This window comes from Watersipora subatra, chromosome 8 (assembly GCF_963576615.1).
Source record: "Watersipora subatra chromosome 8, tzWatSuba1.1, whole genome shotgun sequence".
Classification (NCBI taxonomy): Eukaryota; Metazoa; Bryozoa; class Gymnolaemata; order Cheilostomatida; family Watersiporidae; genus Watersipora; species Watersipora subatra.
In genome coordinates this window covers 58,176,712-58,193,635 of record NC_088715.1, presented here as the reverse complement: position 1 = coordinate 58,193,635, position 16,924 = coordinate 58,176,712, and the positions used below count along the sequence as shown (strand labels likewise).

Genomic DNA, 16,924 nt, shown 5'->3' with positions numbered 1-16,924 from the left:
GACCTTTAACCAGTAGTTATAGTGGCTATTTGTAATCATGAACCGAACCATTTTATACCTCAATGGCCATTTTATGAATGATCCATAACTGAAAAGCACTGGTGAGAAAATGAAGAAATGGTGTCTATATATTGTCTGCTCATTGTTAAAGGCAGGCTGGCGCTCATAAAGACTGCTAGCACCAGTGAGAGGCTCATCAGACATTCGCAATGAACTAGAAACCTACATTGCAATTGCCAGCGATGGTCACAAGGGTTAAATGCTGTTCAACTTTTGCAAGTGAATCCCAAACAAGACCTTTTAAAAATGCATTGAGCAAGTACATGTCACAGCAAGAATGTCATCAGGGTATCACAGGTGATATTAAGATTGTCATTGTATCATTAGTGATAGAATGACTAAAGTATTTACTGTAAAACCCCTATTTGAGCATCATGGCACTGTATTTTCCAACCTTTCCCATATAGTGGCATTCTATTAGATGTGATGTTCAAATAGAGCATGCATGGGCAACCTTTGTTCACATGTGGACCAGATTATGTTTTCCAAGACTAGCCACGGGCCAAGAGTCCTAATTATAGAATTGCAATATATGTATACGTATATACTTACTAGAAATTCCCCTGTCATACAGCCTACGACCTGATAATGGAATAAGTGATAATGGAAAAAATAAAGGGTAGTGCTGGTTGTTGAAAAAGTAGTTGTCAGCAGGAATTGACAGAATATAGTGTAAATGAGAGTTGTTCGAGATGATACAAAATAAATTTGAGGGAGCACGACTTTAAAAAGGAAAAATTCTAGTAATCTAGGAATTTGACAGGGGAACTTGTTGGCACGTATGACATAGTTGTATTTGAGCATTGTATGTAATGAAATGTTTCTCATTACATCCACTACACATGAGCTGTGATACGTTGTTGTCAAGTCTGCCTAGAAAGCTGTTATGCAGTTCTTGAAAATCAGGAAAATCTAAAGATTGAAAATGAGGAATGTGATAAAGAGGGTCAGCGTTGGGAGCAGTATTGTTTAATGCAATAATTTCATGGTCAATGATGTCCATAAGTTCATGATCATGATTTGGAAACAAAGGGGCTGCCAAGTACATGTCATTTACATCGCCTACAACATCTACTAAAGAATTCTCTGAATCAGACGAGTTGTTATTAATTTGAGTAGCGTGTTGTTGAACATTAGCATTTGATGTTGATGGTTGCTGTGAGGACCTTCTATTTATCCTCCTATTGAGCTGTAATAATTGAGAGACATGTGGACGGCCACTGCGTCGGCCACGACGTGGTGTTTCGGGAAGTTGTATGTCCATGGTAGTTGTCAAGTTGTTTTGAAATTAAACTCAAATAGTCTATTATGAAAAACAAAAGGTTGTGAAAAATTCACACTTAATCTACTACTATCTCAAACCTATGTTTTCCAACAATAAAATGAATATTAATTAAAACTGCAGGCCTAACCTACTGTAATGTATGTAATTTAACAACAGCAATAAGGAAATATGTTTATTATATCTCTGAAATGCAATATTAGAAGTAAAATGGCAAGCTGCTGTGTAATATACACAGTTTGAAAGTTGGTTGTGTTGAATGTAGAATGGTTTTGATAGCGATCTAGCAGAAAGCGAGTATGAGCGTTCACACGTCTGGAAGTTTTCTGCAAACCGCAGCAAAATAAAAAAATGTTTTTGTCATAAAGGGGCGTTGTAGTTCGGCCCTAGCTTGTGCATAAGATGTAAAGAATTTTGGCTAACGTTTTAAATAATTTAATGAAACATTCGGTAATTGGGAAAAAACATAGGCTGATAGACTGTGTACCACAATTTCGTACCTGTAAATCGGTCTACGCCTCGAACGGTCTACGTTTATAACAGAAACTTTCGGACAAATGAACTTGAATAATTATTCTTATGATAATTTTATAAAATCAAATAATTATTCTTATAATTAAATATTTTTGCAAGATATTAAAAACGGAAAAATATTAGAAACCTTCGGCAATTCGACAATGCTATAGACTGGCAAAATGCGCACGGTTTTTTGTGTGAAATGCGCATGACTTAATCGTTCTATTCTCTGTCGCTCGGCGTTTCGTTTGCCGGTTTTAATTTTGATAAAAATAAGGCTTGTCAAGTTTTAATAATGATTTCAGGCCGAATTAATCTGTCTATTTGTGTACAATCTGATCAGATGGGTAAGTTTTAGGATATTGTCGACAATTTTCAAAGACTTGGTAACATATTTAAATAGGTTTATATGTGTTTTGTATCGTTATTATACTTAAACGACTCCATTGAAAAATGGTTAAATTTGTTGATGAGATTTCGGTACAAGGGTTTTGCGACGGTGTTGATGAATAATTTTCGTGAGTTGTGTGCACATGCATTTATCATAGATCTCTAACAATCGCTCCGCTTGCGTTTGGTCGTGGGATAATTTCATATATACTGGCCTATACTATGCAGATAAACATATTAAACTACTGATTTTTTTTATTCATTTGTCTAATACTTTACATAGAAAGAGTACGAAAACAAAAATTGTAAAAGCTAAAAATATTTATTAAAACAATTTATGGAAACACAGTTTATTAATCTTATAATTACAAATGAGAAAAAAATATTGAAGCACATAGTTTATTAATCTTGTAATTACGAATGAGAAAAATTGTAACAAAACCTTATTCTAATGGGACATTTGGGCTTGATGTTTCTTCACCAGTGCCTCAATGTTTGATGAAATGCTGGAGGCGGCTACTCTAAGGTTATTTTCAAGGTGATTATATCTGTCAACCTTGTTTTTGTTTTTGATTTTGCGTGTTTCATTTTCGTAAACAGCTGCTCACATATGTAAGTACCCCCAAATAGTGACATTTTCTTTCTTGAAAAATCTGTGATCCTGGGGAAAGCTTTTTTACGTAGATTTTTATAAAATTCCAGTAACGAATAATCTCTCATTCCTCGTCTTAAGTCTTCATTTCCTTGGAGTTCAATCAATTCCATCTGCAATTCTTGGGGAGCCTCTTCAACATTGACATCAAATGGCGAAGAAAAAATACGTAGATTAGCTTCTTGTGATTTGAAATCTTGAAATCTACTAATGAATTCTTTGTGAATTAATGCAAGCTCATCAGAATAGGAAGTATCTGCTTTGTCTTCACAGTAGTAAACCAGATCTCCATGTTCTGCCTCGATATCTTCAAGGAATTCTTCAAAGGTTGACTTGCAACAAAATTCACATTACAGTTATTTGATATGAAAAGATTCACCATGTCTTACTCTGTTGTGTTGTAGGTGCAAAATATGTGGAAAGGTGATTAAAAGCTCTTAAAAGCTCAAAAACGAACAGAAAATTGCAGGCACACGAGACCGCCGTAGTTTGGATTCTCTTTCCAAAACGGCTCAAATGTGACGTAGTTGTGAGAGATGGTTTCTGTTTACACTTTCATGCAACCTTATTCGTCGAAATATTTTCACAAATATACTTCACGCATTCAATAAAACTATGTCTATTGTTCTTACACGTCTATTTTATCGTTATCGTAATGCTGTCACTTTTAGCAGTGATATCTTATAACTTACCGTAAAAATTCGTTTAATTTTTTAGCCTTACCTTGAAGGAGTACATATCATTGTCTGATAATCATGACGAGCCTGTTGGTCACTTGTGATAATCGAAAAGTGCTGCAGAAATTATTTGCAAAGTATTGGGTCACATGATTAGATTACGACTTGCCAATTAGACCAAACCGAAACAAAACTGTAAAGTAGCGAGCATCTATATTTGATACGGGGTCTTCGGTAAAACCCGAAGTGTTTGTCATAAACTAGTGCTACGATAAGTTTTATATTGAGCTTTTTATTGGCCTTTCAATTCACGTGAGAACATCACGTGACAAGACAATAACCAAATTTCATGGCTATGTCATCGAAATAAAGAGATTCCAATCTACGACGGCTTTTCGTTTTTGAGCTTTTAAGAGCTTGTAATCACATTTCCACATATTTGGCACCTACAACACAACAGAGTAAGACATGGTGAATCTTTTGATACCAAATAACTGTAATGTGAATTTTATTGCAAGTCAACCTTTAAACTGGCGGTGATTTAATGCTCGAGATTTTATAAAATTGATACTCGAAACTACTTTAGACATGACGTGCTCAAATTTGAGAGACTTGGCGCGCAAATTCTCTTGTGAATTATGCAATGAAACATAAAAATCTTTTGTGTCTATGTTCATAAAAGTTAACTCCATCTTAATTTTAGAAGTTAAGCCAACTTTACTACCAACCATTGCTGGTGCACCATCTGTTGATGTACCATGAAGTTTATCAAAATGAAGATTAAATTTAGCCATTAATATTTTTAGTTCTTGGAAAATATCCTCTCCAGTAATAGTGTCTTTCATTGCTTGAAGACCAAGCATATCTTCTGTGATATTGAAATCGGCATCAACTCCACGTACAGAAACTGCAAGTTGGGCTATATTTGCCACGTCAGTACTTTCATCAATAGCCAAGGAAAAATACTTAAATTTCGAAGCAAGTTCTTTCAAGCCTGTTTCTATATTGGTAGCAAGTTCGTAATCTGTCTTGTTACAGTTCTACGAGACAAACTAATATTATCAATTTCTTTTTTTCTACCTAGACACAAAATATCAATTACTGCTTGTAGACACTCTCACAAACTCGCCATCGGAATAATTTTTCGAATGTTTTGCGATCTTCTCACTAACAATGTAACTAGCGTGAATAACATTGTTGGTATCATCACGTTTCTTGACGAAAATTGTCTGCTGCTCTTTCAATTCTTTCATCAGTTTTTCGACTTTTTGTTTTCTACGCTCACCTTGAAAACTATCGTACACAGATGAGTGTTTGGAAATGTAGTGTCTTTTCACATTATATTCTTCCATGACAGAAACTGACTCTGAACACTATAAACACATTGGTTTTTCTTTGATTTGTGTGAAAAAATAGTCATTGATCCACTTTTCCTTGAACACTCGAGATTCGTTATCCACTTTCCTCTTTTTTGATGACGACATTTTGGGTTGGATGCGTTGAAGAAATTTAAAAGAAAAAAAATGTATCAGAAATATAGATTTGTTTCTTTGTGGAAAACTGGTAGAGATAATACTACATCAAACAACGAAGATGCTTAGGCCTCTCACCAGGACGGTATCTTCAGAGCAACTAAATACACAAAAAAGGGGAAAAACAGTCTTTGGTGTTCTTTATTTTGAAAGCCAGCTGCTTAGTTTCACTTCCTGGCATCAGTCATCCTTTTACTCGACCCTTTGCGACAGATTCAGGAACTGTAACTCATCTCTGAGGCATGTGATCTCAGTTAGAAGTGAAATTTCGCGCTAAATCGTCCTTGACCGCTAAAAATTACTTAACAAAACGTCATGTTGACATCAGAATATTAATACTAAAAGATGATTTTTATTTATTTATGATTGTTTCTCGTGAATGCAGAGGTTAATGAGATTCTCATAGGAGTTTTATTGTCATTAAGGAAAATTTTATTTTTGAGATTATTCTTTTTTACTTTCTAAATTTAAGAATAAAAATTATATTTATCAAAGGTCTCCGCGGGCCGGATGAAAAGCCTTCGTGGGCCGGATTTGGCCCGCGGGCCGTAGGTTGCCCATGCATGAAATAGAGGGTGTACGCTGTATTTTGCGACTAGCTGATCAGAATTGTAAGGAAATAAATTTAAACATTTTATGGGGGAATTGATGATAGTGTCGCTTAGATTTTGCTCCTTAAAAAAGTGCAACATTAATGCCGTCGGGATTAGCACTTTTGTTAAGCGGTTTTTCATATACAGTGCGCTCCCGAGTTTCGATGTCTGTGTTATTTGGTTCTTCCCCTTACTATCTGGAACATGTTTTTTCGTCTCGCCATATGACATTTTTTCGCCATATGATGATCACCAAAAACTGATCTCGAAGTTAAAATTTGGCAGCCGGTGTGCTGAATAATAAAGATGTCAATGTGCTATTTGCCGAAATCCCTCTCACAACACCTTAAAAAAGTACGATGCTCTCCCTTTCTCAGTCCTGCATTATTCGTTATTAGTTAGCATGAAAACAAAACCAAAAATCAAAATCATATGGCGAGGGTCCACTGTACATCAAAATATTAGATCGAGTTAAACAAGGAACTACTTTGAGTAACATATATTAAACTGATACAATTAATATTTATTTGGATGATGCTGCTTTCAAAGTATTGAAGAGAAAACCGAAAAACTTTTTCGGTCTTAGAAAACGACTTCGATACGCCGTAACAATGACTGTTATTACACTGAACAAAAATAATATTATAACTGTCCATAAAAACGTTTTATCGTCTTCATATCAGATTTTAGACCTTGTGGACGAATCTGAAGACAATGGGTCAGATTTAGAGCTTAACGATTTTGAATCAGAGTGTAGTTCTGATGATTGTGACAATCGATCTTCTCATGTGCACCATCACAAAATTTGTGCTGACAAGGAAAGAATTAATTGCCATTTATGTAATCTAGTCATTAGTTGTATCATTTGGTGGACAATTGTCTACAGATCCATTCCTATTATTGGTACATAAAAATCAAATATAATGAAGGTCAAAGTGGCGGCCTTATAGAGGTTTTATTTTTAGAAAGTATTTTTTGTTAAATTTTTAATACGAGGATGTTGGAATTACATCAAACTACCCATAAAACCTCTTATCCGATTTTATCAGAAAGTATCAGTATTTTTCTATTATTTGTGATTAATTGTGATGTTTGAGGAGATCTGACTGTCAGGATGTTTCAAAATTAAAATCAACAAAACTTGATCGCCATTAAAACACTCAGATCAGGCGAAAGTGTGATTATGATGTATATAGTTGTAAAGGGACTGACAAAATAGGAACTTGTAACACTGCAACTTGAACGCAATAGCCGATATCAACTATCACAATGATAACAACTAGTGACATCATTTCGCATGAACGTTTCTTCTGGACGCTTATTGAGCGTCTGACCGATACTTTCTGAGAAAATCTACTAAAACTTTGTGTAAATTCATTATGAAAAAATGGCGCATTATTATCCAACCGTTTCCCTATTGCGGCGTTCTATTAGAGGTGGCGTTTTACTAAAGGTGGCATTCAAATAGAGGTTTTACGGATAGTTAGATGTAATTCCAACATCCTCGCATTAAACATTTAACAACAAAAACTTTCTAAAGGTTACTTGTAATGCTCAGGATCGGATGATAAAACCCAACGAGTCTATTAGTACCTACCATCAAAGTAATCTATGCCGAGAAAATTGTCATGTTTGCTGTGACACATGAAGTCTCGTCTGATGATATGCTCATGTGGGTGGTCTTCGAGGATACTAAACATTTCATTCTCGTGCACAAGAGATAGCCATGAGTTTAATCTTGCCTGCAAAATAATAAACAGTCTTTGTGAGCAGGCAGGTTCACTAGCAGGTTTCTGCATCTGATGCAATATTGACGGAACTAGAGTTGTCCACTCGGTTTGCTTGCGTAGCTTTCCTTGCATGAAGTCATAGTTCTAATATGCGTGAGCTATTAAGACTGAAAGCGTTTTTCAAAGAAGTTTTACAAACTATTTGGATCAAACAGCTGAAAGAATGTGCCAGCTTCTGGGGAACAATAAACGCTTTGAGTAGCATATTGCGCAATCGTCACATTGACTCTGGAAATCAATTATTATGAATACGCTAAACCGTAAGGCAAGCAGCCAGTAAAAATACTTGAAAGAGACAAGCATGCCGACTGAATATAAATTGATTTAGGAAGAATGATGAATGTAGAGTCATTTGTCCATGAAAGACTTTTGTCAAATGCGTGTCAATGACAAACAGAAGTCATGTCATTACGGTTCGGTAGCCAACTATGTACTCGACTAGCTGAAGGGTAAAACCTTTTTATCAAATCATTTCTGTTGCTCTGTTGCTCATTCAAAAGATGAACTTGCACAAATTTTTTGTAGGTTTTATTGGAAAGTATCGGTATTTTTCTATCATTTGCGATCATTTTTAATGTTTGAGATGATCCAAGTGTCAGGATGCTTTAAGATTAAAATCAACAAAACTTGATCAACAACTCAGAACTTAAACTCAGAACTTAACTCAACTTGAAACATTCAGAAGAGAAATACGTGTGAAATGACGTGACTAGTTGCTATAGTTGATATAGTTGATATCGGCTAATGCGTCCAGGTTGGAGCGTTACATGTCCTTTTATGTCAGTCCCTTTGCAACTATAGACGCCGTAATCGCACTTTCGCTTGATCTGAGCGTTTTAACCACAATAAAGTTTAGTTTATTGTAATCTTGAAACATCCTGGCAGTCAGATCATCTCAAACATCACAAACTATCGCAAATGATAGAAAAATACGGATACTTTTTGATAAAATCTAAAATTTTGAACAAGTTCATCTTCAAAAACTTTATTCATCATAGCGTGATATTAGTCTGAGAAATTAATATTATAAGGAATATAATTGGAGATGCATTGTTATTTCCCTTAATTCGTCAGAAACATTCGACATCACGACGGCACATACGCAGGTCTATTGTGCGCAGCTAGCTATCGATTTGACCAATAGCGTATTTGTGTTGAAATAGCTTCAAAATCAGTGAAGTTTAGTAAAATTCTGGTTTTTATTAAACTTATTTAAACATTTCTTTATTACTTTGAATTTTTATTTACTTTAAATATTAAGAAAATAACACATTTTAAGTTTCCATTTTTAGCTGCACTAGAAATGTGAAAATAGCGCAATTGATTGATATTTCACTACATGCGTATATATAAGTAAAATGCTTAGTCATCAAAATTTTTAACATCTCTTCACATTATGGGCAGATCAATGAATGTAAATACACATCACACATGGTTCAGTGATACAATCAAAAAGATATGGCAATCGGCCTATATTAATCTATATCAATGTATATCAACAGTCATTCGCCTAAAACCAATGAGCATCTGAAAAAGAAAACAAATAAGTATCTACAGTATTCCCTCTTACTTAGCAGTCGTTACATTTCAGCTTCTTCCCCCAAATAGTAATTTCCGCAACGGAAAAAAATAGTTTTAAGTATTTAATTTTAGCACTTAAACTGCTTTCTAAACTTCCATGACCATTATTATACATGTAAGTACACATACGTGTTACGTACTCAGTACATCTAACCCTACATGTAGATTTACATATACTATACATCAATCTGTGTTTGTTTGTCGTGTTCAGTTACAGTAATTACAATCTAGGAACAACACATCAACTTCGCACTGGATTTGAACTTGGAACCTCCCGGTCTGCAGGCACACGTTCTATCCACTATGCCAAGTAGCTACATTGCTATGCAATAGGAAAATTGTGGTCATACTCATTACATCAATGAAAATATGCATGCTTAAAGCATTTGCGAAAATATAATTGATTACTACTGGATCACTTGAAGATCATGATTGTGTGAGAGATCAGTACACATAATGTAACGATTATTAAGCTGTCTTCAGACACGGCTCTTATTTTAGTAAAGATTTAGACTAGCTAAACTTACTAGCTTAAGTTACCCAAATTCATTAGGTAATTATTTTACTCCTAATGCAATGCCATACATTCATTTAGTTGTAGATAATGTAAATTCATTAAAGATTAACCAGAACTGATTGGCGAAGCATGTCGGGGTGAAAATCAGAGAAGCAAATTCAATGCTAAATATTCTCATCCGAAGAGTCTCACGATAGAAAAATGGTTGCAAGTACCTACAGATGAAGAGGGATGGTTAAAGTTTCATTCAATATTAGTACACGGCCAGCCCGGCGCAAGAGATCGCCATGGGTAATAAGTATGTGTACAGTTATTGTTGAATGTGGTACGGTGGTTGAGTGGAGCAGATGGTAAGTTCTTGGCTGGAAATGCGAATTTCCAAAATCCGGGTTTGATTCCTGTACAGTGGAATCTTTTTCCTACCAGCCTTTGTATGGCTTCAGACAGATAGACATGGCAATGCAGTAAAGACTTGAAAAGCATTCTCGAAGTCATTCTTGGTAAAGATTCTGTTTTTATTGCTGACAGTCAGTTCATTGCTAGAGTTACTTTCATATTAATAAACCATGCATTCCCATTCCCACCTTAGTGAAGAGACTGACAGTGGTTAAGTACATAGAGATTGTATGGCTATATGTATACAAATGATGGCTACCGAAAACTCGTGATACAGAAAAGCCACAACAGTTGAAGCCGCGAAGTAGGAGGGATTACTCTATACCCCACCAATGAGTCTAAGCAAAGAGGAAACATCTGGCTATCATGATTATACCATTCCATGTTTATAATAAAAAGCCTATTGAAGGCATCAATAGGCCTGAAGGCGAATTTTCACTAAAAATTCCTAAGAGTGTTAACTCTGTCATGCTAAGCCAGCGTGAACAGCTATATCAATTGGTTTACTACAATAGTTATCAGTTTTGAACTGTAATTATCAGAAAGTGTCTTCATCAATATGCATCCTATAATTTCACTGATTACAAATATGTTTAAAAACTACGCTAATGGGATGATTATCTGGTTAACAGTTAACTTGATGATACTAGGTGTAGAAATTACAAGAAAACTGTCCAGAGAATTTACCAGTCGACAAACAGTTAACAATGAATTTACAGCATGCGAGATGTTCAATCTGCAGCGAATAGCACCCTCAATAATCCCAGAAGACACTAGTAGAGAGGACTGAGAGATAACATGCTACGCAGAGAAGCTATTCTAAGGACTAGCACAGTTGTCTTTTGATGAAGACGACTGAACTTTTGTCAAAAGTAGTTTCCTTCCGAATCAATTTATAAATAATCATTCGGCATGCTTGTCTCCTTTGAGGATTTTGACTGGTTTGCTTTGTTTGTCTTAAAGTTTAGTCTTTCTACACGTATTTGATCTATTAATAATAATTAATAGAATAGGAGGGTGAACTGATAGTAGTAAAGCGCTGGCTTTAAGACCTCCTATAAAAAGTCTAGCAGTAAAACTAGATAGATACAAGGAGATAATTATGCTAGATTTACGGAAATGAAAGTCAGCAATCATCAAATGCTCAACTATCTAAGAAATTATCAATTGATTGTATCAATATGTACTAGCAACAGGATCAAAACAACCATATGACAGATTAGGAAACCAAATACTCACCTGCTTTAAACAAATCTCTCGAGAAACTCCTCCTTTGGGATGAGATTTTGTGACACGATAGACAACTCCGAAGCCTCCTTGGCCCTTTTTCTCATTCACAAGCAAATGGATTGTTTCAGTCGTTTTCTAAAACATCGTAAAAACACGGATAAGCTCTCTTTCTTAGCTGTGAATGATACACAGTAGACTAGGAGGCACCATTAAAATGCTGTGACCGACTAAACAAGTATTAGGTATTGCATAGAGCTTTGACTGCAATTGCCATCAATGAGAGTAATTTAATTTTAACAGTAACAGTAACTCTAAAATAACTGAGAACTAAAAGTAAAACACTATCTACAGTAAAAGACTATGTGTGGTAAAATACTATCTACAGTCTGTCGTAATGGATGCACCTTAACGGGTCCAGCAGTAGATGAAGAACTTTGAGGGAGTGGAGTGCTTGTGTCTACTTCTGTTGAAGCTCGTCTTTTAGTTTGGAACAGGCCAGGTCCAGGCATTATCAGATATTCCCTATTTATTTCTGCCCCCTGTAGAATGATTAACATATACATAGCATTTGAATTGGTCAGAGTAAACAAGAGTGGAGTAAACAAGATAAGCACGGATATTAGACTGAGCGTCTAAGATTTGTGACCCAGTAGCAAGGGCTAAGACATACATATGACATGCACCCATGACACAATTTTTCATGGGGGAAGAAAGTTCTAGTCTGAAGTGAAATAATGGAGTTGTTCTCTCACTTGTTCAAAATGAATCCAAAAGAAATTTGGGATTATATAAACCTTATTGAAATCCTTAAAATACTTCCAAATTTTTCATTATAGCACCAGATTGTCAGCTTACGTTAACACGGTATAGTCTGTGCTACTGTTACAGCACTATTCTTTGTGTTTAGCACACATGTGCAACAGTGCCTGTTTACAACATTTCATCCTGGTAAAACTATTTGAGCCCAAATAAATAATAGCTCGACTAACAATTTTATTTTTATGCTGATAAGGACTGTTCAACAATAAAAAAAGATCTTAGGCTAGAAGACAGTGACGACGAATTTGGAAACAAAAAAGATGATGAAGTGAGTGAAAACGACGAGAGAGTGATACTTGTAGCTACAGCACAGAAGCTCACGATATGAAATAAATTTATTCAAATGGCTCTATTTTAATTTCTGCAATTATTATAAACACTGATTGTTACTTGCGTTTTTACATTTATTTTTTACATTAAATAAACTAGAAATTCCCCGGTCATACAGCCCACGACTAAAGTGATATTGGAAAAAAGAAAGGGTACTGCATTTCTCTGCATGGTTGAAAAATGCATATCCCTGCATTGCAGGGATATGCATTTCTCAACCATCTCAATTGATGTTTGAGAAATGCAATATTAGCAGTCAAATGGCACTGCAGTGCAATAGGATAACTGCAATGGTAGCTGTAATGAACTGGGTGTTATTATGTACAACAAACAGCAATAATGAAAGGAAAATATTATATGTTTATATCTCTCCCCTGCAATAGGAGAAGTGCAATATTGGAAGTAAAATGCACTGATATTATTAGAATAACCAATATCATTAATATAGTAATACAGTAATAATAGACAACCAATGCACAATTTTGTTAACATTTCAAAACGTCATAGCTAACAATATCAAGAAGTTGTGATATTTATATAGATTTTTAAAAAATCTATTTAACAAAACTATTTAGAAAAAATAATAACAGTAACATATTGCCCAACATCGGTCACTATATACTTCAATCTTGTAAATTCGAATGCTTATTCTTATAATTAAATCTTATAAAAACGAATAATTGTTCTTATAATTAAATCTTAAAAAATCGAATAATTAATCTGGCTATTTATGTATAATCCGAGTAGATGGGTTAGGAAATTTTCTACAAATAATAAAGACTTGGTAACGTATTTAAATAGGCTTATATGTGTTTTGTATTGTTATTATACTTAAACGACTCCATTAAAAAATGGTTAAATTTGTTGATGAGATTTCGGTTCAAGGGTTTACGACGACCGTTGATGAATAATTTTCGTGAGTTGTGTGCACATATGTATTTATCATAAATCTCCCAAACAATCACTTCGCTCGCGTTTGGTCATGGTATTATTATTATTTATCTTATAAATTTGTGGATGTGTAACATACTGCTTGTTAACATCAAGGTCAGTATCTAAGAAAGGCTTGCAATCAAAAGAGACTCATAACTCAATATTTATTGTGTACAAAAAAGCCAATTTTTGCAGCAAATTAGCAAACATGAATCAGCCCAATGAACTCTATATAACTTTGTTAAATACATGTGCAGTAATAAAGTAAAAAAATGCGTTCAAATTTAGCAACGTGAAAACAACTTCTCACAGTTCCAAATAATTGCAACTCGTATAATAAGATCTGCATATATTAACTGCTAGCAAAATATATCAGTAGAGCAATTTTTTGGCCTTTTAATGCGCATTCATTTATGTTTATGGTACAAACTGTGCTGCTGAATAGAGCCGTCTTTACAGCGCCTTCTTTGCAATGAGCGCTTAGTCGTGAAAGCGTTATCTAGATGGTGGGCGAAAATTGGTTGGGATAGTTCGCCCCTCCGCCCCGGCTGAGAGAACCCTGACACATAGATGTACCAAGCTAACACTATGTTACACATCTTCAGCAGGGAGAGATGACCATAGTTATATGTATATTTCAAAACTGCTTACATCTTCCGCCACTATCAGACGTCCATCCTTCAAACGATCTGCTAGCTCCACCCAAGGCTCAGGTTCTTGCGTGTTCATCTAAAAATAAAACTAAATTAAAAACTTATTTGCAACAATGGTATATAGCCAATTTCAGTTGATCCTTGCTTGTGGCATGTCAGTCCACAACTACAATATTACCGATTTTCTAATGTATCGAGATTTGTTGATCAAATGCGTGTGGCTCATTGGTCATTTCAAGACTGAAGCTAAGCTATTAGCGATTGACATCCATCCATTAAATGCCAGCATTAACGAGGCGCTCATGAGATATTGATACAACAAACGCAGCACACATATTTTCACAGCAAACTTTAAAACCATCTAAAACTAAAAAGTTCGACCTGAATGAGTGAACGCGTCACTAGAGCTTAACGATTTCCAAAAACCACCAGACGATTTGATATTGCAAATATGCTATATCGAATTGAATCGCGATAATATTATGTAAAAATATTGCAAATTTTTATTAATATTGATATGTATATTTTAATGTACAAAGAAGCTGTTTTGTGTTTGTGATAATTAGAGACATTTATTTCATGAATGCTCGCATGTGTATGGAAGGAAATGCGCTTAGTATAAGACCTGAAGGCACATGTGCTTTAGTTCCAGTATTACCCACTCTGAAAATCATCAGGTTTGAGATAAATCGCCATTACACCATTATATTATTTATAAGATTGGTGATATTTCTTTAAATGGTGGCGATTTTCAAATCTTCCACTTTCAAAATCGCCGCCAAACAATTGAATCGCCATATCGCATAGCTCTATGAGTCACAAATTAATTAGAGACTAACTACAAAAGTGCTATGACAAACTGTGTAGCACAAATGTTCTCTCTACATACATGTAGGTTCTTGACCAGTTAAACTATGAGTATGAACTGTCATGGCTTGGCTTCAATAAAATGTGAGAAATATTCATATAGCAAGGCAATCACGTTGAACGCTTTGCTAATTTTTGGCAATGAATACTTGATTAGGACCATGAGAAATTTACTCCTATGATTTGTTGGACCTACAAAAGTTTCCCAATCTAGATATCGACTTCATTCGATATTTTTATTTATTCATAGAAAAAACAAAACAATCTCCCAAACACTTGATTTTATTTTGAATTAATTCAGTTAAAGTTTGATTTAATTATGTGAGTCAATAGTGCCTAACAAATAAAATAACCTGCCTGTTAGGTACAAGTCAATTCTTAAATCACCATATAATTATGTTGCAATGTTTGGAAAATCATAAAGCACAGAAATATCTAAACAAATCAGATGTCTAACAAGGTAAGTCATCAACAATAAATTTGAAGATTTATGTTATAATAATTTTATAGGTGACAGTTATACATTGAGTATATATAATTATTATTCTTATTATTAATCTTATTCTTGAGCCAGAAGATATAAGTATAAAATTATGAATCTACTAGTTGAATGCCCGACGTTGCACGGGGTAATAAAAAAAGTGTTTGCATAAAAAATTTATTTTTAATTGGTTAAAGATCTTTAACCAATGAGTAACTTGAGTAACTTGAGCTAGTCTAAATCTTTACTGTAATAAGAGCCATTTATATAACTTGAGCCATGGTTAGGAAAAAATATTGCATCAAGATCTCTAATGCAATCATGATCTTCAAGCGTGCTAACTGAAGCATTCTAGTAAAAACCACAAGTAGTTCCGCAAGTGCTGCGTAAGTATGTGCACAATTATTCCATAGCAATGCAAGTTGGACTCTTAGGCTAATGGATAGCATGCCTGTCTGCAGAAATGAAAGTTCAGCGTTCAAATCTAGAGCTAAGTGGATTTTTGTCCCTAAAACTTTATCGGTATAACTGGACACACAAACAACAGTCCAACAGACTCTGAGAGTTATTTATATAGATAAAAGATAAATAGATCAGCATAAAAAATCATCAAAACCCTACAAAAATTGAAAAACGTCAAATTTGCCTAATGGTAACAATAGCAACATGTTAGAGTCAAAGAATTGATTTTCCTACCATTACTGTTTGCTATTTCGCAATTGAATCAAAAGCGCTGCATTTATCATTACGCCAGGCCTTATCAATTTATGACAAAGATAAAACTCAAACTGTCAACGGTGACTTCGTAACAGCAGGATCAAGCAGCTGAGCTAATGTTTCAACATTCTAACTGATAAATTATTCATTAACACAAGTGAATGGGAACGCTCGCCTGCATGATTTGAAATTGCTATCAAATCAAAATCATGAAGTACTGCATTTTAAAGCAAATCGAATAAAATTTACTCAAATCACCATGGGGATGCGTTTGAATTATTTGAGTGTTCAAATATTTGATTCGCCTATAATTTGGGCTCTGTTCTGGCAATATTGTTTGTGGCTTTAAAAAGAAACCATCCTACTTGAAGCAAATTTGCTAAAGTTTCATATCATAAAAAAATTGGGCTACTCACATGGCCATTCATCCTCGCAAGTCAAAGCACTTCTTTTATCATCAATGTGGCAGCATAAGTAATTGGTTGATGACTGGTTCCGGAATTCTTTATCCTTTTAAATAACTATTCTACAAAATAACTTAAGTTATAGCAAAAGAATTTTTTGTACATCAACTTTCAGCGAGCAAATATTGCAGAACGGACCAACATCTTAGATGCAGTTACACCTGAAAATGATAATATTTTAGCTTTTTGTTAAAAACACATTATATACGACTCACAATAGCAAGTGCAACAATGTTATGCAAAGGTTTAAGATAATCTTATTTTTTTACTCGGACGTAACAGCTATGTTTATCATCATACAAAAACTACCTCTAAATCATTCCAGAATAAAACATGATAAACACCATAAAATCTCTATTTGAATGCCAGCTTCATTTGAACTTCACATCTAATAGAACGCCACTATAGGAGAAGAGTTGAAAAATTCGTGCCACCCTTTAATTG

The 16,924-nt window shown here is 34.6% G+C and overlaps 1 protein-coding gene across 1 annotated transcript in view; it reads right to left on the bottom strand.

Moving 5' to 3' along the window:
• LOC137402785 (uncharacterized) overlaps positions 1 to 16,924 on the bottom strand; it is a 59,503-nt gene that overhangs the window by 37,877 nt on the left and 4,702 nt on the right. Inside the window, exons 2-6 of the mRNA XM_068089292.1 lie at positions 16,433 to 16,537; positions 13,950 to 14,027; positions 11,621 to 11,755; positions 11,226 to 11,351; positions 7,300 to 7,444 (exon numbers count right to left, since the gene is read on the bottom strand). Coding sequence (XP_067945393.1) covers positions 7,300 to 7,444; positions 11,226 to 11,351; positions 11,621 to 11,755; positions 13,950 to 14,027; positions 16,433 to 16,444 — 496 coding nt within the window. The 5' untranslated portion in view covers positions 16,445 to 16,537. The remainder of the gene's footprint in view (positions 1 to 7,299; positions 7,445 to 11,225; positions 11,352 to 11,620; positions 11,756 to 13,949; positions 14,028 to 16,432; positions 16,538 to 16,924) is intronic.